This window comes from Phodopus roborovskii, unplaced genomic scaffold (genome assembly GCF_943737965.1).
Source record: "Phodopus roborovskii unplaced genomic scaffold, PHOROB, whole genome shotgun sequence".
Taxonomy (NCBI): Eukaryota; Metazoa; Chordata; class Mammalia; order Rodentia; family Cricetidae; genus Phodopus; species Phodopus roborovskii.
Genome location: NW_026126588.1, coordinates 983,897 through 1,007,619, shown reverse-complemented (window position 1 = coordinate 1,007,619; position 23,723 = coordinate 983,897). Strand labels below are relative to the sequence as shown.

Below are 23,723 nucleotides of genomic sequence, written 5' to 3'. Positions count from 1 at the left end.
AGGGGTAAACCACACACTGGTACAGCCCCACATCCTGCCTCTGCATCCCAGTCACCGCGACCTTGACCACAGCTTTGGTGGGATAATCCTCCAGCAAGTACCTCCCAGCCCAGGCCAAACTGAAGTCTCCATTTCTGTTGTTTGTGAGCACCAGCGTCTCTGGAGAAGCCAGGCTTCTGAGCCTCTCCCAGGCCTCAGGCTGAGTGGGCACAGCATGATGTTGTAAGGACAAGTCTCAGAGAGGTTCTTGCCCTCTGGAAGGAGATATGTCCTTCATGGATGCCTCTCACATCAACACAGAGGCAGCACGTTCATAGGGGGATTTGGGAGCACTCTCACTATACCCACTCCGTGGATTATTTGGTGTGTCTGTGTCAGCAATGTATGTTCACATATGGCACCAACAAGGCCAAATGTTTGCAGTAAATATTTTATCTGCATTTTATAGGATGCATATTTTTCATTTGAAAAGTTACAAAATATCTCTACCAGGATTACATCATCATTCCTTTTTCTAGAAATGTGTGTCATGTGCAGGCAGCCATCCACCTGTCTGTCTTCCTGTCCTGCATTTTTTCTTTTTCCTTCTCTCTCTTCTTCTTCATTTCTTTCTTTCTTCCCAAGGTCTCGCTTTGCAACCCAGGCTGATCTGAACTCAACACATAGCCTAGGCTGCTTCAGACTCATGGCAGCCCTCCCAACTCATCCTCCTGACTGCTGGATGATAGGTATACACCACCATACCTTACTCAGCCTCCTGACTGCTGGATGATAGGTATACACCACCATACCTTACTCAGCCTCCTGACTGCTGGATGATAGGTATACACCACCATACCCGTATTGTTTTCTATTCTATATATGGAGGCTCAGACATGCCCATTGCTGCCTGGCACGTGGCCCTTTCAGCTCATCCCTGGTGTCCTCCCTTCTGTCCATCTGCCCAGAGGAGCATCCACTGAACAAGAGCCAACAGCACTAACCTTTCTTCCTTCTTGGCCTCTCATGCCACGGGCCACCCATGCCAGTTTACACTTACGGCCATCATCCCCTATAAGTTTATTAATTGTTTATTATGTGTGAAATACTGAGTCATGTGTTTCCCATCAACCTGCTGGTGATTCTGAGGATAACTTTGTTATATGCACGCCATTTATGCCGTCCTGTGGTTGACTGGCCCTTTAACGTAGATTGCTTCCCAGGTTTGCCTTTAGGTGGGTATCAGCACAGCCCTGGGTAGTCTGGTTGCCACCACATAACTTTCTCAACTTCAATATGGCCCAGAAGAACCTCCAGCTTGTTCATGGCCTGTTCCCTGCTGGGTCACGATGCTCTAACTCCATTCTTTCAGCAGGACTACCGTCCATTCCTCTTGCTGGCACCCCATCCTCTACGTTCCGTTCCTCACCTACCTCTCCTTACCCGAGATGCAGAGCAACAGACCCGGCCATAGAGGCAGCTGTGCACCCCAAGTCCCTGTCTCCTCCATCTGATGCTCCTTCCTGGGAGTGCTATCTGCCAGCGGCCAGAGACAAGGGGCCAAGCTCTTACGTACGGTTGGATCATGCTGCCCGCTTAGATGCTGACTCACTTCTGCTTCCTGATGCGCCACTGCTTTGTCCCATTGAGAAACCGTGAGGGAAATGTGACAAGAGGACACTGCCCGGGGAAAATGAAGAAACAAGAGTCCCTCAGACAGGCTCCTCCCAGCTGTGACATCACAGGTTTGTTGGGAAACTCTCTGTGACTGCCATTCTCCACCACACCTGCGGTCTCTGGGCTCCAAGACATTGTCACGTCCACTGAGCCCTCACACAGTTCTCCCCAAGCCAATGATGTTGAGACATACGGACTTGCCACCTTCCGAGGCCAGGGGCCAATCTGATGTCATTATCCAGACACCGCCTTGTTTTTCCGAGACAGGATATCTCATTGGCATGAACCTCGCCCGCCAAGTAGCCTGGCTGCCTGTCTCCCAGAGCTGGACTATGTGTGTTCATCACCACATCTGGTGTTTTGGTTGTCTCTGGGCTTTACCAACCGAGGCATGTCCTCAGACCTTGAGTCATCTTTAATGTCATTCCACCCATAGTTCTCAGTAGGGCCATATGGCTAGATTACTCATGAAGCTGGGCATCTGGGTTCTACCCTCGGAGGCTCTGAGTCTTGCAGAGGCTTGCAGAAAGGCCAAGATCTGCATTTTTAACAAACAGCCTAAGTGATTCTGGCCCAAGACTCCAGCTAGGCCAGCTATCTTGAGGACACAGACAGTGTGTACCATGAGTACAGTCACTGAGTCTAAACTACTCCTTGTTTTTGTGTATTTTTCTTTTTGAGACGGGATTCCATCATGGAGTCCAGACTGTCCTCGAACCCTGTGTCTTCTTGCCTCAGCCTCCCAGCTGCTAGAGTTCAGATGGGCACCATTTCCCTGATCTCATTCTGCTGCTGAGAAGAAATCGGTGAGGGGAAGGGGTCACTTGGCTTACAGTTCCAGGTCACTGTCCATTATTGCAGGGAAGTCAAGGCAGGAACTCAGAGTGGCCGGGCACACCACACCCCAAGTCAAGAGCAGAGAGAGGATGAACAGCTGCATTCTTGTGGTCTGCCTGCTTCTGACCAGCTCGGATTCCTTATTCGTATAGGGCACAGGGTACAGTCTATGAAATGGTGCTGACCATATACGGGGTGAGCGTTCCCACCTCAACCATCAGTCAAGACGGGGAGGCATACACATGCCTGCAGGGGGCAGTTCCCCACTGAGACTCTCTTCATAGCTGACTTCTAGGCTACAGCAAGCTGACAAGCAAAGAACTGTAACAGCAGACACCACACAACGTTTGCAAGTGTGTGTGTGTGTGTGTGTGTGTGTGTGTGTGTGTGTAGCTTTCCTCCCTGGTTTTTTTTTTTTTTTGTTTTTCTGTTTCTTTGTTTTAAGACATGATCTCTCACTGGCAGGGAGAGGGTCTCTAGCTGGCCAGCAAGCCCCAGGGAACCGCCTGCCACTGCTAACCCAGCTTTTTCACATGGTCTCTGTGGCTAGCACGCAGGTCCTCAAGCTTCTGTGGCAAGCACTACACCACCTTGGCCTTGACTGGGCCATAGCCTCCTGCTTGGTTCTTTGGGCAGAAACAAACACTCTGAGAAGACCACCTTCTGGGTCAATCCTCCAAAGACTCATGCCAGAGCACCAAGGAAAAGAATTCCAGCGAGGCCTCTCCCAACATGAGACTGTGGGGTGGGCAATGCCCTGTGTCTCATCAGTGCAGGATCATACCGAGAGCTGTGTTCACAGGGAAACGTCCTGGAAGCATGCCTAAGGCTTGGAATCTCTGCACGGAGTAGGGGAAAGCCTCCCTGCCAGGAAGGCGCTTTCCTGGCCTGAGGTGGAGGAGCAGCTACGCCTCAGCCTCCTGACTGAGATGCCGCGTGGTGAGATGTGCTTGCTCTTGGGAACCTTAGGATGCAGTTGGCCCCAGCCATTGCTGAAGTAGAATGAGCTAACACACCATCCTCTCCTCACCCACGGGGTCCCTTTGTCCTTACAGCCCAAAGAGATGGGAAACAAGAAAACGACCGTGTGTCCCAGAAACAGCATCAGGGCCACCTGGGAGGAGACAGAGGTAACAGGAGGTGAGTGGGGGGGGCACAGCAGGGACAGCCTCCCCAGCCTGGGATGGGCTCCTGCCCCTGCCATGCCAGCCCCTGTCTCAGGCCAGGAAGACGGCATTCAGCTGGAAGCGGAGCCCTGGCTCTCCATTTCTGCCTTTGGAGCCCTTCAGCAAGGGAACTCTCTAGACTTTACTCCTGCCAGAAGGTGATGGCCTGCTACTCCTGTGGCCTCCCTCTGGTCACATGCACCCTGGTCTTCACCGGTTGCACTGAGGAGTCAATGATAAAGGCACACACATGTTGGTGCATGTACTGATGTAATCCTATGGATGCCATCTCCTTCTCCAAGAGTTTCCCAGACAACAGCAACCAGCTCGATTTCTCTCTCCCAGTTGCATAAGCCTCAAGGTGGGATCTTGTCTTCTTGGTCCATGATTGCAGGTGTTCAGAAGACCACAGATGAAGACAAATCTGAGTGCCGGATTCCCAGAGAGGAAGGCCCCCGGAGGCTGGGAGAGCAGGCTGCTTCATGAGCAAGGGCCCGGCCCAGGTGGCTAGAATTGCACCGCCCAAGGGAAGGACAGGGGCAGGGTGAACAGTGATGACCCCTAAATCTCCCGACTTCCATGGAAGGTGTCACTAGGAGCACTGGGTTCTGTCTTTATTGCAGGCCAACTGGTCTACTCAGGCACAATGGCCAGAGGCCTGGGCAGTTTGCCCTCTTCTGAGGTGCACAGCACACAGCAAGGATGAGGGTGGACTGAGGGGGTGAGCAGGGCCAGCAGGACATCCTGAGCCTTAGATGCCACCCACGATTACAGGCCCTCCTTAGCCCCCACCCCCAGCTCCTCCCGTGAGACAGACATGGCTGAAAGTCAGAGGTCACTGTGCGTGGCATCATGGTCTGTCATCCAAATGACTTCTGTGTGACAGCGAACAAGACCGTGAAGACCAGGGTCTTACTGAAGAGTCCACAGACCACAGGGACAACAATGCTGGACGTGGAGACCCTGTGGAGACAGGAGATTGAAGGACGATTGATGACCACCCATGGTGCAGTCTAGGGAATTCTTCCCCATGCACTCTTGTCAACTTAGGGCCTCCCTGCAGCTTTCCCATGGCCTGTGGGGAAGTTTAGACGCTGTTTATATGGCTGCTTCCTAAAATAACCAGTTAGAAATATGTCTGGTGGAGAGTCGTGAGTTCAGGGCCAGGAGATGAGTAAAGCAGGACGGTTCATCCAGGCATCTTGGCCTTCTCTGTGGAGTCATAGAGGCCCATATCTAGGGAGCCCCGTCCCTGTTGTTAGCACTCTGACCTGCTTCTGGGGACACTTGTCCAACCTTTAGCCTCAGTTTCCCCATCCAGAGACCAAGAAGAACCTAAAGCACTTTCACAAGGGTTACTTTCCCGTGACCCGTGCCTGAGGAAGTAAGCTTGCCACAGGGACATGGGACTCTCCTGCATGCCTGTCCATCAGCAGGACAGTCTCTGCTCTTCTGTCACCTGGGCAAGCGACTCACTGAATCCAAACATTTTTCTTGCAGACAGCTGGGATGGCTGATACTGTCCTGCCTGAACTCTGACCAACAAAATAGTCACAAATATCATAAAATAATAATAACTGATGAATAATCCCATGCTACAGTAGTACAGGATAAAGTTAGCAGGTGAAAGGTATAGCAGTAACCACAATGTGAGTCACAGAGTACCTCCTGTGCCTTGGAAAATAAAGGCAATGGAGGAAAACTAACTTCTAGAAAGATGCCTCAGCGGGTGAGAGCACATACTGTTCTTCCAAAGGGCCTGAGTTACATTCCCAGAACCCACACTAGGCAGCTCACAACTTCCTGTAACTGTAGCTCAGAGGGATCCAACACTTCTTCCATACTATGCAAGCACCTGAACTCACTTGTACAAATCACACAGGCGTGCGCATGCACGCGCGCGCGCGCGCGCGCGCGCGCACACACACACACACACACACACACACACACACGGGCGCAGACACATAACTTAAAAATAAATGTTTTTTAAAAGAAGGAAAGGGGAATGCTGACTCTCACTAGATTTCAAATTCTCATTACCCCGTGAAGGCTGAATGAGTACTCCATGCCAGGCCCTTGAGGTGGCCCCAGTGAAGCAAGCTACAGAAAGAGGGAAGTGCTGTATCACATCTGCCTTAAACCGGGAACAAGAGTCCACACCCACAGAGAAATGCATGTCATGGTCACTTCACATTTGTTTCACTAGGAATACTTTCTTCTCTTGGTGTTGAGGATGGAACCAGAAACTCGTGTCCCCACAGCCCACGCTCTGAGCTGTACGCTGGGGCCCTGAAGCAATGTTTTAAAATACTAAACCCATGCTGGTCAGCCTGCCCTACACCGCTTCATTTCTGCACTGTGGACATCTGAAAATCCTTTGGGTTTTTGGTTTTGTTTTTGAGATTTTATTTATTTTTATTTATGTGTGTTTGCCTGAATGTGTGTTTGTGTGCTATGTAGATGCAGTGCCTGCCTGTGGAGAACAGAACAGGGTGTCAGATCCCCTGCGACTGGAGATATAGATGGTTATGAGCCATCATGTGGGTGCTGGTAATGAAATCCAGATTCTCTGGAAGAAAAGCTACTGCTCTTAACCACTGAGCCATCCATCCAGCCCATTCTTCTGATATTTAGAAGACATTTTTTTTTTGTGTGTGTGTATGTGGTAGTATGCCTCATGACATAAATGCTCAAATTCTCTCATGGAAACTTTTTGGGGATAAAATATTTTTAAAATCTTCTAGGGGGTACTGGATCATGCCTTTAATCCTAACACTTGGGAGGTAGAGGCAGACAGATCTCTGTGAGTTTGAGGTCAGCCTAGCCTATGGAGTAAGTTCCAGGCTAAGGCTACACAGAGAAACCCTGTCTCAAAAAACAAACAAAAATATATTTTAAAAAGAAAACAGTATCAACAGCTAAGAATTGGTAAATGATTGTGAGCTTTATAGCTTTTCTGATTGACAGAAAAGTATGCATTTGTTGGAATTATAATTCATTATAGTAATGCTGGAGGATTTTTTTTTTTTTTTTATTTTGAGATATAGGCTCTGTATACGGCTTTGGCTGTCCTGGAGCTCACTCTGTAGACCACACTGGATTTAAACTCACAGAGCTCCTCCTGCCTCTGCCTCCCAAGAGCTGGGATTAAAGATGTGTGCCACCATGTCCAACTGAAAGATAATCTCAGCAAGGAACATTATTTCATGTCTGTAATTAGAGCTGGTGCCATGCTAAGGTGTGTATGTATAAAGACTGCATCTGACTATGGGTGGGGACATATTAGACTGAGGAAACAAGACTCTTTCCCTGCCGACTCAACATTTAAGTGAAACATCAACATTCAACAGTAGCTAATGAGGGGCATGCAAGGTGGTGGCCCTTAACTTTGCCTGCTGCTGCAGTTTGGATCTGAATTGATGACGAGAATGATGCTATGAGAAGGTGGTGGAGAGTTTAAAAGGCTGGGATTAGTTGGAGGCTTTAGGGTACCAGGCATCCGGTAATCCACCCCTCTGTTTTTTCTTCCGTCTATCATCCACTCATCTGGCTTTCATTCATTCTCTCATTTCATTTCATTCATTTCATGCATTAACCATGCATTAACCAGTGCATACAAGTATTCATTTATGCATGCATCCATTCACTTATCCACTCATCGTCCACCATGTATCCATTCCCAAAGAAATAATGCAACCCTAACCTACTTCCCCTCCTCTTCATTTCTCTCAATGTCATGACATGGAGGGAAAGGTTTGCCATGCTTTGCCACGATGATGCACAGCTTCACCACAGATCCAAAAGCCATGTCCTGAAACCTAGAACTAGAAGCCAAAATAAACCACCCACCCCCTTTTAAGCCCAATGTGTTACGATGATGGAGAGGTGACAAACAAGCATGGGTTAATCTTATTTTAAATGGAAAAATCTTATTTTAAAACATTGATACCAAGGGCTGGGGCTAGTTTGAACCCTAGCACTGTGACAATGAAAATGCTGAGCTTGTCGCCATCTCCATAAACAGTGTGGTGGAGGACTCACACCAATATTAAAGTCAAACAAGACACACAAATTAAGCCAGTCAAACGGAACAAAATAAAGAGCCATGCTGGACAGGGTCATAGACAGCCTCCTCTGGTTTTCTAGAATCCCAACAGTATCCCTGGGAACTAAAGCCACAGGGGTCACTGGCTCACCCAATATTACAACACAACTGGTCTATCCGACATGGGAATCCATCCGTTTCTGGGTTGGCAGGTCTAATGGCACTCATGACCCTGCCTATTCCCTCCTCTCACTACTCTGATGAGCTGGGGAGAATGGGAGCCTCCTCTTCCTCACTCGCCACCTCCTCCCTCCCTGGGAATTCCCACACAGACAGAGGTGATACAGATCTGCCCCCACTCCAGCCCACCCATCTTCATGCCCACATCCTCTCGGCATATGAACCAGGAAATAAAGGGTGTCCAAACCAAAAGCCCAGAAAACATACCTGGGAACGTTTGTTGCATTTGTGAAGGTGACTCCAGGGTCAGGAGAAGAGACAACATCTGTGGACTTAGGTAAGGGTTGGGTCATAGCTGTGTCTCTGTGCATGTTTTCTGTGGTAAAAAGGTCAGGAACTTTAGTCGGAATGATGTGAGGGGTGACCAGACTTGAAGAATCTGCAAGAAGATACATAGGATAGATAGATAAGTGGATGGACATATAATGGATGGATGGATGGATGGATGGGCGGATGGACAGATAGATGATTAGGTGAAGAGAAATGGAGCTGAAGAGGAAATGAATACGTCTATTTAAGAAGCAAGGTTCCACTTTACTAAAATCCAAACAAGCCAGCCTGAATCAGAGACAGAAAGAAATTAACGGGAAGGAAGAAAGGAGGGCGCTGGAAAGGTGTGAAGAAGACTTCCGGGCTGTCTGAGTTATGGAGATGCTCTTGTTTGCTGCTGTCCACCTCTCCGTCTGCCCTGGTGTCCTTCTTACACTGTTCTCTCGGCCTCTGTAAGTCACATCACTCCACCTTGACTGGTGTGTCACACCTGGGCTTCAGCTTGCACTTGGCACAGGCTCTCCTGGTTGTAGGAAGGGAGGCCTGTCTCTCTTTCCTCTGCCATCCTTAGTCATCCACTATTACTCACTGGGGATGCAGAGCCCAGCAAGGCACCAGCTCCTCCTCAGTGAATTCAGAAATTCAGAGAGGGCTCTTGTAAGCACACTGGCCCCCAGAAGTGAGCCTAGACACTTGTTCCTCATAAGCAAGTGTCACTTCAGGCCTACTGAGCCAGGGTGACCTCAGGTGGTTCACGCCCACAGCAAGGTCTGAGATACACAGTTTAGAAGCCCATGGGGGCCACCTATGGCATCTTGGGATGAGGAGAGTAGACTACAAGAGGCTTCAGTACCTGCAGCCATGCTGCAACCCAGTAGGGCTGCAGTGTTCACAATCTAGTCAATTCCAGGACATGCACACACCACCCAGTTATATGGGCCACAAATCTATGGAACCTATGGCACACTACTGATGTTGGCTATACCCAGGCCTCAGACTGCCAGTCCTGTGGGTAGACTGCACACGCAACTTCTTATAAACAGCCTTCAACTGCCCTCCAGGAACATAAGTAGCCTGTCAAAAGGGCATGACACTGGTGCGTATGGTACCACCACTGCCACAGTAACCACCACTAAGACTATCTGTGCAGCTTATTGCCATACAGCGCTCAGCCTGCTTACCCAGCCTATGGGCAGCAGATAGAGCCACCACGCCTATCCACATCTGCCGAGACTACCCAACTTCAATCTAGTACAGGGGTTAGAACGAGCCCTGCCTTGAGCATGGACAGAGTGACGGACTGCAGTTGTCACAGGTACCAGGAAACACCCCATGTAGCCCTGTTCTGTCGGGAGGCAGGCTTATCCAAGAATTTGTCAGAGACTTTGATGAAAAGACAAAAGGAACATTGATGGGGGATGTCCTTCTGTATGTGTTTCTCTTATTGGTTGGTGAATAAAACACTGTGGGCCAATAGAGGCAGGAAGATAGGTGGGACTAGGAGACGAGGAGAATTCTGGGAAAGGTAGACAGAGGCAGCCAGGAAGGGATGCCATGTGAAGACCTAGAGGATAGGATGTGTCAGGTGTTCTCTGGTAAGATAAGGCCACATAGAAATACGTAGATTAGTAGTTATGGGTGAATAGTTAAGACAGAGCTAGCCAACAAGAAGCCCTAGTCATTGGCCAACAGTTTTTATAATTAATGTAAGTCTTTGGGTGTTCGATTGGGGCTGATGCGGTGGGACTTGGCAGGACAAGAAAATCCAGTTACAGAACACCAGTCCTGTGTCCTTGCATAAGAGCAAACATAGCAAGGTCTGATCTGAGGCTAGGGCCTGGGCCTAGAAGGAGTTAAAGTTTCAGTTCCTGGTAATGAGACTTTTCCCCACTGGAGAGACGGGAGCTATTAATCCCATGGATGCTGAGCATGTAGTCTCTCTCACACTTGAGATTTCCTTTGTTCCCTTTGTGCAATATTGCTTGCTTAGATCCCTGATGACTTTGCCCCATTGTATGATAGCTTTCTGCTGGCTCTGTGCCATCCCTTCCCCCAACACACACACACACACACACACACACACACACACACACACACACAAAGTACATATAAGATGATGTACTGCTCATTTGTTTGAGACAGGATCTCACTCTGTCTGTCCTGGCTGTCCTGGAAATCACAACAAAAACGAAGCTGGCCTTGAACTCACAGAGATCCACCTGCCTCTGTCTATCAAGTGCTGGGATTAAAGGTGCATGTTACCATGCCCAACTGATGCTATACTTCTTAATAAGCTTGCTTGGCATAAGACCTAGCTTGTGCAAACCTCCTGACCCCAATTTCCAGCCTTTTTTATTATTATTTCTGAACCCCTGGTTCTTCCTCCCGGGTCATCCTACCAGCCATTCCTCTTCACAGCTGACTAGTTATGACCTCAGCAGCTCCTTTCGGCAGAGCTAAGGGCAAGCAGCTATGGGCAGCAGAGAAGTTATGGTCAACAAAGCAGTTATGGGCAGCAATCTCCCTCCAGTTATTTCACTCAGACTGGATCCTACAGCCAAGTCAACACAGCCTATAAAGTGCCATTCCAAGGAGCCCACCCTACACCCCAGTAGTGCGGGGGGTGTTTATGGGCAGGAGTTTGGAGGACTTCCTGCACCAGGAGAGAGTCGGAGCACAAGTGGCCAGGAAAGAATGGGGATTTAATCCTGGAGTCATGAGCAGAGTTAGAACAAGCTCTGGAGATCGAGGCAGCTTCAATAACCCTGGTGGACACATGGGTGAAGGGGCAGATCTTGCTGTATTATAGATCTCCCTATAAATCTTGAAGACTAGGGCAGCAGTGCACTTTATGTTCAAGGATTCAATAGTGTGGCTCTGGATCTAGCAGATTTCCTTAAGTGTTGTGTTAGGATGGCAACCCATGGTCCACCTCTACCTGGAAAGGGAAACAGGAAAACCTGGAAAGGACACCATGATGTCTCAGGAGGATCTGCCAACTGCTAAGGTCCCTATGGATTGGCTTGATGGAAGATTTATAAAGAAGCCTCTGATGAACAGCATGTAGAGTAGTATGCTACCTTCAAAGGGCAGAAGGATGCCACCACCAATCTGCAGAGGCCCTGATGACCCAGGAGGTCCTGAAGGATCCATGGGTTACATAAGAGGTCATGGAAGAAACAGAGGAAACCTCCCCCCAAGAGGGCCCTGAGGTTCCAGAGAGACCTATCTTTGGAGGAAGTCAGAGAATGACAATATCCAACCTGAACTGTAGAAACCAGAAAATTCCTGGAGAGTGGAGTGCACCCAGGGTAAGCCTGAGCACTTCCTTCCCAACCCTTCCCACCTCTGGTTGTGGATCCTGGCAGAAATGTCACTGTCAGCAGATGGGGAGGAAGAAATGGCCATCTGCAAGGAAAGTTATGAGGTTTCTTCAGAGGGTTGCCATGGCATGGACCAAGATGATTTGTGTGAAGGAAAATGAAGTGACAAAAAGGGACCTTTGATGGAACAGACTTACTATTTAAGTCAGAAAATGTCCTAAATCTATAGTTCCATATTTATGTGTTGGCCATGACATTGCTCTGAAGAAACAAGCTGAATGGTTAGTTAAAAAAGAAAGGCTTCCTAAGGACATGACTTCTAAGCAGAGAGCTCAGAAATTGAACTAAATCATATTCTAAATCTACTGCTTATCTCCTCTCACCGGGAACCCATACACAGGAGCCCCTAATTACTATTGGGCCAAGCCCCTGCCAACAGCCTTGGATGGCAGGCAAGGAAATTCTGGCAGGAAGCTGGGCTGCTAGGAATCCTGGGCACCGCCCCACACTTGCCTGGCCTCCCTCTCCCACTCCCCCCCCAGACACTTTCTGGTCACTCACCCTTGGTCACCACCAGGCGGACAGGATGGAAGAGTAGGACAGGGTCGTTGGGAGGGCGATAAATCACACAGCGATACAATCCAGAGTCTGTCACTCGAACGTCAGTCATTTGGACATGTAACATGGCCTCACCATCTTTCAGGGTGTACTTCCCCATGTGGACTTCACTGGGTTTTGCAGACGACTTCTCTGTGGCCACCAGTGTCAAGGGCTCCTTTCCGTCTGGCAGCCTCTGCCAAGCCTTCCGGCTGCTGGAGTACTTCATGATGTTGAAGGGACAGCCCACTGTCAAGGTCTGTCCCTCAACTAAGTCATACCTTTCCTCATCTGGATCAGTGGCAGCTTGGACTTCTATAAATAGGAAAAGGGAAACCGGCTCTGAACAGAACAGTCTTCATCCAAACTCTATACTGGGAAGGAGTTCTGGCTTTTTGTTTGTTTTGCTATAAGAGCCCAGAAACTGACAACGCCAAGTCATGGCTTCAGCTGTGCTTTCAAGCCACACCCCTGGCTTCCCTGGTAACTAAGTCAATAAATCCCTCCTATTTTTCACAGAAATCAAGCCTTGTTTCTTCACTGGGTGCCCCCCACTGGGTTTAAGGTGTCCGTCACTGGGTGTAAGGTGCTGGGAAACGTTTTCGTTTTATAAACAGGAATGAGAGTGTGCAAGGGAGGAGGCTTTCAAGAATCCTACAGTGCACAGTATGGTCCTCACAAGCCAGTGTCTCATCCAAAATGTCAGCAGTGCCAGGCTTGGAAATGCCAGGGTTGCGGGGACTGTAATCTCAGCACCACATGGGAGTGGGGCCATGAAAACCACCTGGACTTGAACTGAGTTCTCTCCCTGATGGAAGGGAGCCCTGCGATGTGAAGACAGCTGGGCCATTGACACCAGCTCTGGAAGTCACTGAGAAACTAGCGTGTGGCCACTTAGGCCTCGATGTCATTCTCCAACAAAGGCACAGACAGAACCCGTGAGGGGGCCTTCCACTTCCCGAAACTTCTCCTGCTGTTAGTGCTGCACACACACACACACACACACACACACACACACACACACACACACCACCCAGATAAGCTAAGACTTACCACTTTAGAAGAGCCCTTGCCTGCCCACACAGGATGTGACTGACCCAGAGCCTGCTCTGCCTTCAGCCAGCCATGCTAGGACTCACCTCAAGGCCTCGGGGGATTTTGTAAATGAGCCAAGCTCAAAGACCAATTAGATCTCTAAGGGACCCTCACAAGCAGGCTTCCCGATACTCTGGCTGGGAATGCCTTCCACACTCAGCATGGCAGTGCACACCTGTAACTCAGAACTCCGGAGGTGGAAGTAGGCAGGTCAGGAAAAAGTTCAAGAAAATCCTCAGCCACACAGTGAATCTGGGCTCAGCATGGGCTACATGAGGTCCTGCCTCAGGAAAAAAGAAGAAGAGGGTGGCAGAATGTGCCCCCCCACACACACACACAGACAGGCTAGCAGAGGCTCAGGGCTGTGTTGAACCAGCTCTGATTACTCCATCACAGGATAGTGAATCCATCCTGTGTGACACATCCATGGGCTTCACCCTTGAGTTGTTTCCATGGAAGTACTGACTCACTGAAATGTTACAAACCAATACACAGGGTTGGGGGGCTGGTCCAGCCCTGCTCAGCTCATGTGGGAAGCTGGGCTCTCCAGCGCCAGCATTTGATGAAGAGCTGGGATTACAACCTCCATGAGGACAGACTGTTCATACCTTTGGCCTCTGGAGTAGCAGATTTGACGCCCAAGGTAACCCTGGGAAACAGCTGTTAAATGAATTACTTCTTTGAGGTCCACATCAAAAGCACAGTGGGAGAGTAGAAGAAAAACATCCCAGCGTGAAACAATATCAGTCAGACGGCTGGGCGCAGTGGCTCACACATTTAATTCAGCATTAAGGAGGCAGAGGCAGGGAATCACTTGGTGAGTTCGAGGCCAGCCTGCTCTACATAGACAATTCCAGGACAGTCAGGGTTACAAAGAGAGACTGTCTGAAAAAATACACACATGTTCTTCAGGTCATGCCAGGTTTGGATGGTTGGATCTGCTTCTTTAATACAAATACACAAGAAGCTAGGCAGGGGGAGTTCAAAGACAACTCGGTTATAAGTGAAACCGTATGCTATTGTAATTGTTTTCCACTGAAGGATCTGACATAAAAATGCACACAGAGTCTGGGGCTGCAGCAGTGGTAGAGCAGTTGCCTGGTGTGTATGAGGTCCTGGGTTCCATCCCCAGCACTGCAAAAATAAACAGCAGTTAAGAGCACTTACTGCTCTCGCACAAGACCAGGGGTTGCAACCATCTATAACTCCAGTTCCAGGGCAATCTGATGTCCTCTTCTGGCCTCCTTGGGTGCCAGACATTTATGTGGCATGCATGCATGCATGCAAACACACAAATATGAGTTTTAGAAAAAAGTGTAGACCACCTGCCTCTCTAATTCACCCTTCTTGTATCTCTGTTCCTCCGCCTCAGGTGTCTGATTCTCTGAGCTCAGGTGAAGCCTGCCCCGGCCTGAAATGAGAGGGTCATTTGCTCTAGAGCAGTGGTTCTCCAGCTTCCTAACGCGATAGCCCTTTAATACAGTTCCTCATGTTGTAGTGACCTCCAACCACAAAATTATTTTTAGCGCTACTTCATAACTATAATTCTGCTACAGTTATGAATCGTAATATAAATATCTGGGTTTTGGGTTTTTGAGACAGGGTTTCTCTGTGTAGCTTGGAAGCCTGTCCTGGAACTCACTCTGGCCTTGAACTCTCAGAGATCTGCCTATCTTTGCCTCCCTGGTGCTGGGATTAAAGTTGTGCATCACCGGCAATATCTGTTTTTATTTTGTAGTCATATGTGACCCCTATGAAAGAACCATTTGACCCTCAAAGGGGGGCGTGACCCACAGGTTGAGAAGCACTGCTTTAGCGCTTAAGCAGAAACGAGCTTCATGGGGTTAGGGAGGTGTCTCTGCTGGTACAGCACTCGCTGTGCACAGGCATGAGGACCTGAGTTTGGCCTCCAGCATCATGTAAGAAGTCTAGTCCCAGCACCAGGCAGGCAGAGACAAGTGGGTCCTTGGAGCATGCTGGCCAGCTGGCCTAACAGATAAGCCAACTCCAGGTTCAAGAGCGAGGTAGATCCAGGAGTAACGGTGCAGCACACTCTTGGTTGTAAGCCTAGCCTTTAATGGCTGGACCATCTCTCCAGTCCAGTTCTAGGCCAGGCAGGTAACATAGAGAAATCATGTCTCAGGAAAAGAAAAATGTGAAAAGCAATTGAGGAAGACACCCAGTGTCAACCTGAAACACACACACACACACACACACACACACACACACACACACACACACAGCTTCCTACATCCTCCGCTAGAACTCTCACCTGCCAGTCACCTGGTCTACATAACAAGTTCCAGGTTACATAGCGAAATCCTGTCTCAAAAAGAAAAAAAGTGGAAAGCAATTGGGGATGATACTCAATGTCAACCTGTAACCTAAACACTCCTACACACACACACACACACACACACACACACACACACACACGCACGCACGCGCGCGCGCACACGCGCACACACACACGCACGCACACGCACACACACACACGCACACACACACGCACACGCACGCACACGCACACACACACACGCACACACACGCACATGCACACGCACGCACGCACATGCACACGCACGCACACACACGCACACGCACGCACACGCACACACACACACACGCACGCACACACACACGCACGCACACACACACGCACGCACAGGGCTGCTAAAGTCCTAAGCACCCTCACCTGCCCCTCCTCCCACCTGTCTTACCTAACCCAAGGAACATCCAGAGTAGCCCCAGGAGCCCAGCCTTCCTCATCCTCCAGGTTCAGCTCCAACTGCCTCTGTGGGCTGCGGGGATGGCTATAAGGCACCCCTGACCCTGAGCTCCCTGGGAAGTTTCACAACAGGACGTGAGGCCATTCCTGGGAGGCTGTCACTGGCCACCCTGCCTGCTGACGTCAGTGGGGGAGTTCAGGGGACCAAACCTCAGTTTAACCTCCACGGACCTGTTTCCTCTTCTCCAAAAATTATTCTCTCCTTTTCTGTCTGGTTTTTTGGTCAGTTGGTTGGTTGGCTTCACTGTTTCAGGTTGGTTGTTTGTTTGAGACAGGCTATGTGGCTCTGGGCTGTCCTGGGACTCACTATATACCAGGCTGGCCTAGAACTCACAGAGATCTGCCTGCCTCTGCTGGGATTAAAGGCACCACCATACCCCATAATAATTACCTTTCCAATTACACAAAAATATTTTTACTTGTTTTTATTCAGAGAAGGTTTTGCAGCAGAGCCCAGGCATCCCTCTAACTTGCCATGTTCCACGCTGAGGTGACAGGCACAGGCCAACATGCTGGTCCTCAATCTCAGAAAACTGGAGCGAGAGTAACTGTAATCAACTCTTGTGCTGCCTTAACATCCGTCTCAAACACAAGATCGACTTTCTCGCTCCAGAAACAGGAATCCATTGCCTCTGACATGGTTTCCAGCACGCCGTGGTGCAACAGTTCCTGAATATGCTGAATCCAACTTCCTCTTGTGACCACCTTTGTGGGGACAACTAGACACAGCCTCCTTGGCTGACCCCACACCCTCTGAGGATACCTTAGTTAATGAATGGCATGCCAGACAACTGTGATTCTCCCCTGGGGATGGAGTGGGCACCGCGCAGCAACGCATGACTGGGGCACTGTCCTTCCGACTGGCAGCCTGTACGGTCAGGTCTGTAAGTGCTGATCGTAGCCACCAACCCACAGGTGATCCCTGCTTGTCGGCCACACGCCAGTATCTATGGCATTTGCTACAGTGGACATCCCTTTGTTACTAAGTCCCTTGCTCTGCCGTCCCTGGTCTAAACCTTGGCTTGATGGAAGCCTGCTCGTCTTCTCCACCATGGTGGGCTGTGTCCGCTGGAACTCAGAACCACACCGAACAAACACTTCTTCCTTAAGTTGCCATTGTCCAGTATTTTGTCAGTGAGGAAACTAATTAGTGCAAACAAAAATGTCCCCGGAGGATGCGCAGATGAGGCTTGGATGAATGCACGGCTTCCTTGGGGACTGCAGAACTAGCGGTAATCGTGTCAGCCTGGTGAAGCTCTACACTGGGGCCTGGGGCTCCACGATGAGGCGTCCAAGCAGAGGGTGTCTGCCACCCGCCGTATGCCAGCCACACGGCGGTGTCCATCCTTTGTCCTTGCGAAGGAAGAGATCTCCTTTCCACCACTGGCTTACAATGTCATCAAAGGCATTCAGAAGAACAACTCTAACACTCACCAGGACCTGAATGCCTACGTGATGAAATTGCATGTGATGACGGAGCACAGAGGTACCGTATGAGCCTTGAGCAGCAGCAGCTGCTGCTGCACAACCTCCGGGGGTAGGGGGGGCAAACCAGGGCTGCTGCAGAAATAGGAGTGCCTCTGCATGGTTGAGGTCCCCAAGGAGCAGGGCCACCTCCTAGGAGACGCCACACCTTGGTGAGCTGCTCCTCGGGAGCTCAGCTCTGAACTGTGACACCCGGTGGGGCCTCAGGGACTGCGCTCATCCTCCACTCCCCAAGCTTGTATTTATCTGCCACAGAATGATGGGAGAGGGGGCAGCTGCTCCCTTCGCTTCCCTCCTCTCTCCCTATCCCTGGTAACTGTTCACATGTACCAGATACGTACTATTCCAGTTAGCCGCAGGTTCGTCAAATGTTTGCATGGGACTCACTAGGTCTGCACTCAGCTGGCATGAATTTGATGCTGTGAAAGAGGATGTAAGACTGAAAAACTAAGTCACTGTCTTAGCCTGCGTGGGCCTGGGAATTCATTTCTTTCTGCACTGATTTTCACACCTGTAACATTCATGGAGGATGCCTGCACTCCCGGTAATAGTGTTCAACTCCCTGGGCCGGACATTACCCCTAAGTGGTAGGAGACTTTGCAACTAACAGGATCCCTCTGGCAGTTGCCAGCCAAGGGGAAGTGTGTGCTAAAGGAGGAAGGAGGGCCTTCATGGCTTCCCATGTGGGACATGGCTGCTAGAATCCACAGCAGTGTCACTCAGGCCACGCCCTTCTGCAGCTGGCTTCTTCCAACCCCAGACCTGGTTCTGCAGCCAGACCCCAGGCTAACAGACCCCCAACTACCAGGCCCTGCCCATGAAGCCTAGGATGCTGGAGTACGTCAGTTCGATGGACCCCTTCCCCCGTGGTCCCCATCTTTGGTTGCACATTGACTCCTTAAAATGCAAGCGCTTCTCCCTCCCTCTGGGGCCCAGAAAAATCCAATTGTAAGTATGGATCCGAACAACTCAATCACCATGGGCTCTGAAAATACTAACAAGGGACCCCTAAAAGCTTTCTCTTAGGAGAAGCCACCAACCAGCTCCCAAAACCACGACACAGAGACTTATTAAACATGGATGCCCGGCCTCGCTTTAGGTTTGTCCCACTAGCTATTATAACTAATTTAACTTAATTTCTCTTCAGTCGCATCTTGCCTCCGGGCTTTTTAACCTCTCCCTCATTCTGTATGACCTACTTCATGTCTGACCGGCTGGTGGCTGCCTGCCTGGCTGGCTGGCCCCAGGCATCTCCCTGTCTTTCTCTCTCATTTTTGAACCTAGACAGAGGCTCCTTAGGACCCTTAGGTTGCTGTGGCCTACGGGGTCTCTCAACCTCAGCATGGCTCCTTCCTCTTTTCCCCTTCCCACTGTTCCCAGAAACCATGGACTGAGGTGCCTGCCTTATCTATAAGCTCTGTGTCCTGCTCAGTTTCCTGCCAATTTTCACCCCAGAGGCAGCCACACTCCTGGGGTTTTCCTTCCCAATAAACCTCGAGTGAAGTTTGTTGTGCAGTGTGACATTTTTGCCAGAGTAGAGTCCAGCTGTACCAACTTTCACTGGCAGGGAGTAGAATAAAGCAGAACATTTTCTCCTAGCCCAGCAGAATTATAAAAACCTGGGGGGCTTGAACAAAGCTGTAAGGCTTCTCTGGAGCAGTTGCCAGAGCAGAGTTATTATACTTGCATTAGGGAAACCTTTCCCTAGAGCAGCACTGTAAATCACTGTGAGTATAGTTACTCGGGATATTCCTTGGTTCTTACTGCCAGAAAACCTTACCACCAGAGCTGCAACACTTCCAGGGAGAGTGTCCTCCAAACTGTGCTTCTACTTTGAAGAATACTAGGTTCTTTCTGGGGAGTGTGTGGTACTGTGCCAGGGTCTAATGACTTCCATCACACAATCCTCCTGATCCAGCCTCCCTGATGCTGGGATCTCAGGTTCCTGGACTGTGCCCAGCTGCATTCACTGGCATTTCCCCTGATCTAAAGAGTGTCACAGTAGACTTGAAGGTAGAGATGGGCATAGAAGCAGGCCACAGGTTTAGAATTATTATTGATATTTGGTATATCCAGCCTCTACTGCTAGCCAGGAGCCCTCCATACCCTGTAATTCTGGGGATCTTTTCTTCCTATTCTTTTTTTTTTCCTCTGCTATCCCCCAGGCTTCCAGGCCAGCAGCAATAACCACAGGTCATTTCCTTGCACCCTCTCAGAGTGTCTTCTCACTATGGTCTCTAGGAATCCTGTTGGAACACCATCCAAGAATGGAGCTGCATGGGTAGAATTCTGAGTGCTTGTGAGAAAACGCCAAGAACACAAGAGTCTTGTGACCTCTGTTCCTTCTAAACATGGTATTTGTTCTTAGAATGTGCTTTCATGACGCACCCAAGTATAATAAATAGGAGTGGGTTTGCTTCATATTATCCGCTGTCTTATTATTATGATTGTATACGGCGTGAACTCATGTGATCCTCGCTCATACGACCTTGCTTAACCCTCCGAGTATAAGTTGTCGGATGCTCTAAATGAAGTTGGCTATTGCATGAGCCTTTAGTCCTGCCTCATTCTTAGGTTCCAGTCTCCCAGATCCCACCACCTCGAGATCAGGGACCTGAAATCGACTACAACCAGAGAGTGGAGAACCCTCACAGGAGGAGGTGGGTGAGGGGAACAGTGGACATGTTAACTGCCTTAAGTTTCACTTGGGCATCATTTTCCAAAGAAAGGAGAAGTACACATATCAATAGCACCACTATTAGCTTGCTAGCAAGCCGTTTGTAATTATAACCCCTAGTTTCCAGAAGAAGGAACTTTGGGTGGAGAAGTAAGGGACAGAGTCAGAGAATATTGGAAAAGGTCAATATAAACAAAGGAAAGAGGCCCTCATTCAATTTTGGGTCACTTGGAAATATGTTAGGAAAACAAGAGATGGCTAGTTGCCTCAAAAATTATACAAGGTCACTCTGAGCCTGCTGCTGATTTCATAAGGTGACTCAAAGATGCTATTGAAAAACAAGTAAAGAGGGAGTAAATTCAAGAGCTATTGTTAAACAGTTAGACTTTGATAACTGTAGGGTGAAAGGGGCCAAGGGAAAAACACCCTGTCCCACACTAGAGCAGAGACTTGGGCCAAGGAAAATACCCTGACCCTGACTTGACCCCAGGACCAGGACTTTGAATCCCACCAACCCCTCAGCTTGCCCTAAAATCAGGCTACAAAAACTCACCAATCCCAAGCCACCTGGAAAATCTCCCCCAACCCCAAGAAACCCTAAATAAGCTCTGTGCCCTGTTCAGTTGCTGCTGCCTCTGCCCCTAGCAGAGCCAGATGCTCTCCTGGATCCATCCTTCCCAATGAACCTCTTGAGTGAGCTTTGCTGTGCAGTGTGACACTACCCTGAGCAGAGCCCAGCTGTAGCAGCTTTCCCTAGAGAGGAGCAGAGCTTTAACACTTTCCCTGGGGGATCTTTCCCTTAGCCAAGCAGAGCTGTAACATTCCCAGGGTACCTGAGCAGAGCTGTAACAACTTTGCCGGGGAAACCTGTTACACTTGCACTGGGGAAGCCTTTCCCAGGAGCCAGGCTGTACGCTGCTATGCTTACTGTGACTGTGGTATTCCTTGGCTCCCGGCTGCCAGGATACCTTTCCATGTGATCTGCAACACTTATATTTGATGCTATGACTCAGATACACGCTCCTGGTGCCTGTGCTCCCCTCATGGTCAGAGCCACATTGGGACCCTCTCCCTCATCTCCAGTCCAGCTGAAACAGACTTGCTTTCCAGCTCAACAATTGCTTGTCCACCTTATTGGCTCACAATAACACCAGAGAAGATTAATCAGGACTAATCAGGCCTCAGAGAGAGATGGAAAGTGTTATGGGACATATACTGCTTATATTGGGTGGAAGCAGTTTATCCGTGAAAGGAAGCTCACATGGGAGTCATTGATGAAGATTATACAGGGAAAATTACAGTCATGATCACAATGTACATGGCAGCTTAAAGCAAGAGAAAAATGCAGTTATTATTATTGACATATGTAATACCTTCACAGGAAAATGCACTTCATGGGGGAGGATTTTTTTTTTCCGTACAGATAAAAGTGTACCTTTAAGCGCCTTCTTGGAGGAGAATGATAAGCCATTTTTAGATTTAAAAATAGGAGGGAATTTTGACAGAACTGATTGATTCTGCAGCCAATGTCACTACGATAGAATGGCCCCTGATAGGACTGAGAACTATGAGCTCTAACAAGATTAGACAGAGTGCCACAAAATCACAGCGCACGGGTCCAAAAGGCATGATGGCAGTCCCGCAGCTCTAGTTACCCATGTTCTGATTAATCTTTGGGGAAGAAACTTTCGTCAACAAACTCTTTTTCTCCCTGGAATTCTCCAATTTTTGTAATTTAAAAGAAATCTGGCAAATGCGGTTCATTGATTGATTGATGGCATGTTGATGCCGTTGATGCCACCGTGTGGCCAATGGAAGCTTTACAGCCTGGTTTATCTGCGCCCACAGATCAGTCTTCAGCAGTTTTGTGTTTAGGAGGTAGGCTGCCTGCAGATGGTGTCTTTTCCCTCTGTTCCCCCAGACCCAATCCCCAGGTCTCATCCCAGCTCTGCAGCAGAACACCCTTGGTGGCCTTCCCTGCCTCCTGCTCCCATCCCCTGCGAATCGCACAGATCTTCCCCTTCTAACCTGCCTTCTCCTACTTCTTGCTGTACCCCAGACCCCTGCCCCAGCAGCCACCCCCTGCTAACCCAGGAGCCCCTCCTCCCGGGGCAACAGGTAGGCTGCCTGCAGACCCACACCTCTCCTTGTGCTCCTCCAAATCCAGTCCCCAAGGCTCATGCCCAGATCTGTTGCAGACCACCTGCTGTGGTCTGTCTCCCTTTCTTCTCTGAGCTCATCCCCAGTGGATCACAAAGACCTTCTCCCCAACTCATCCCATCACCCCAGCCTCCAACACCAGCAGGCATTCCCTGGGAACACACCAGCTGAACAAGACAAGGAAATGGGTAAGCCAGCTGAAGACCCTCAGCACTCCCTTCTCCCCTCCAAATCCAATCCGCCAGTCTCATCCCAAATTCTGCAGCAGAATGCCTGTGACAGCCCTCCCTGCCCTCTGCTCTGATCTCCTGTGGATCCCACAGACCACCCCTTCCTAACCTCCCTCTGCCAACCCATTGCTGTATCCCAGGCCCCAACCCCAGCAGGCACCCCCAATAACCCAAGGGCCACTCCTGCCAGGGAAGCAGGTAGGCTGTCTGTAGATCGTCCCTCTCCTTCTGCTCCTTTAGATCCAAACACCCCACCCCACCCCCAGTATAATCCCTAGCTCTATAGCAGGTGCTCTGTGGTGGTGGCCTCTCTTCTCCGTCTTCCCTCTATTTCCAACAAAATCAAAAGAAAAGAAATACACACGTGTGTGCATGGGCGCGAATGCACGCGCGCGCGCGCGCGCACGCACACACACACACACACACACACTTAACAGCACACCTGAAAGATATAGAACAAAATAATCACACCCAAGAGGAGTAGACAGCAAGAAATAACCAGACTTAGGGCTGAAATCAATAAAATAGAGACACAGAGAACAATACAAAGAATCAATGAGTTGGTTCATTGAGAAAATCAACAAGATAGGCAAACCCTTTCAAAACTAACTAAAAAGTGGGGGAGAGAAGATCCCAGTTAACAAAATCAGACAAAAAAGGGGGCATAACAACAGACACCAAGAAAGTCCAGAGTCTCAAAGACATACTTTTAAAACGTGTACTCCAACGAAATGGAAACTCAGAAAGAAATGGATCATTTCTTCTTACAAAGTTAAATCAAGATTAGATAATCAATTTAAGTAGACCTATAACCCTTCATAAAAGAGAAGCAGTCATTAAAAGTGTCTCAACCCAAAAATAGCCCAGGGTAGATGGTTTTAGTGAAGAATTCTACCAGTCTTTCAAAGAAGAGTTAACACCAACACTCCTCAAATTATTCTACAAAATAGAAACAGAAAGAACTTCGACCAATTCGTTTTGTGAGGCCACAGTTAGCCTGGTAACCAAACCACATAAAGACACAACAAAGAAAGAGAATAACAGACCAATCTCCCTTATGAACATAGGTACAAAAAAGAATAAAATACTTGCAAACTGAATCCAAGAACACATCAAAAAGATCACATCAAAACTTGATCCACCACAATCAAGTA

General features: G+C 49.2%; 1 protein-coding gene across 1 annotated transcript; it reads right to left on the bottom strand.

Moving 5' to 3' along the window:
• Positions 1-414: 414 nt before the first annotated feature.
• Positions 415-16,027, bottom strand: LOC127236692 (triggering receptor expressed on myeloid cells 1). Its single transcript, XM_051204446.1, has 4 exons — positions 15,950-16,027; positions 12,099-12,449; positions 8,152-8,323; positions 415-4,622 (listed from the first exon to the last, which is right to left on the bottom strand). Exons 1-4 carry the CDS (start codon positions 15,996-15,998, stop codon positions 4,520-4,522), a joined length of 675 nt encoding a protein of 224 aa, XP_051060403.1. The 5' UTR covers positions 15,999-16,027; the 3' UTR covers positions 415-4,519.
• Positions 16,028-23,723: the final 7,696 nt, after the last annotated feature.

Excerpts from the sequence above, each read along its gene's own strand:
- LOC127236692 (XM_051204446.1), bottom strand. The coding sequence starts at position 15,998 with ATGAGGAAGGCTGGGCTCCTGGGGCTACTCTGGATGTTCCTTGGGTTA. Across the intron at positions 12,450-15,949 it reads CTGGATGTTCCTTGGGTTAG|AAGTCCAAGCTGCCACTGAT; the intron begins GTAAGACAGGTG and ends TCCTATTTATAG. Across the intron at positions 8,324-12,098 it reads CCGCCTGGTGGTGACCAAGG|ATTCTTCAAGTCTGGTCACC; the intron begins GTGAGTGACCAG and ends ATCTTCTTGCAG.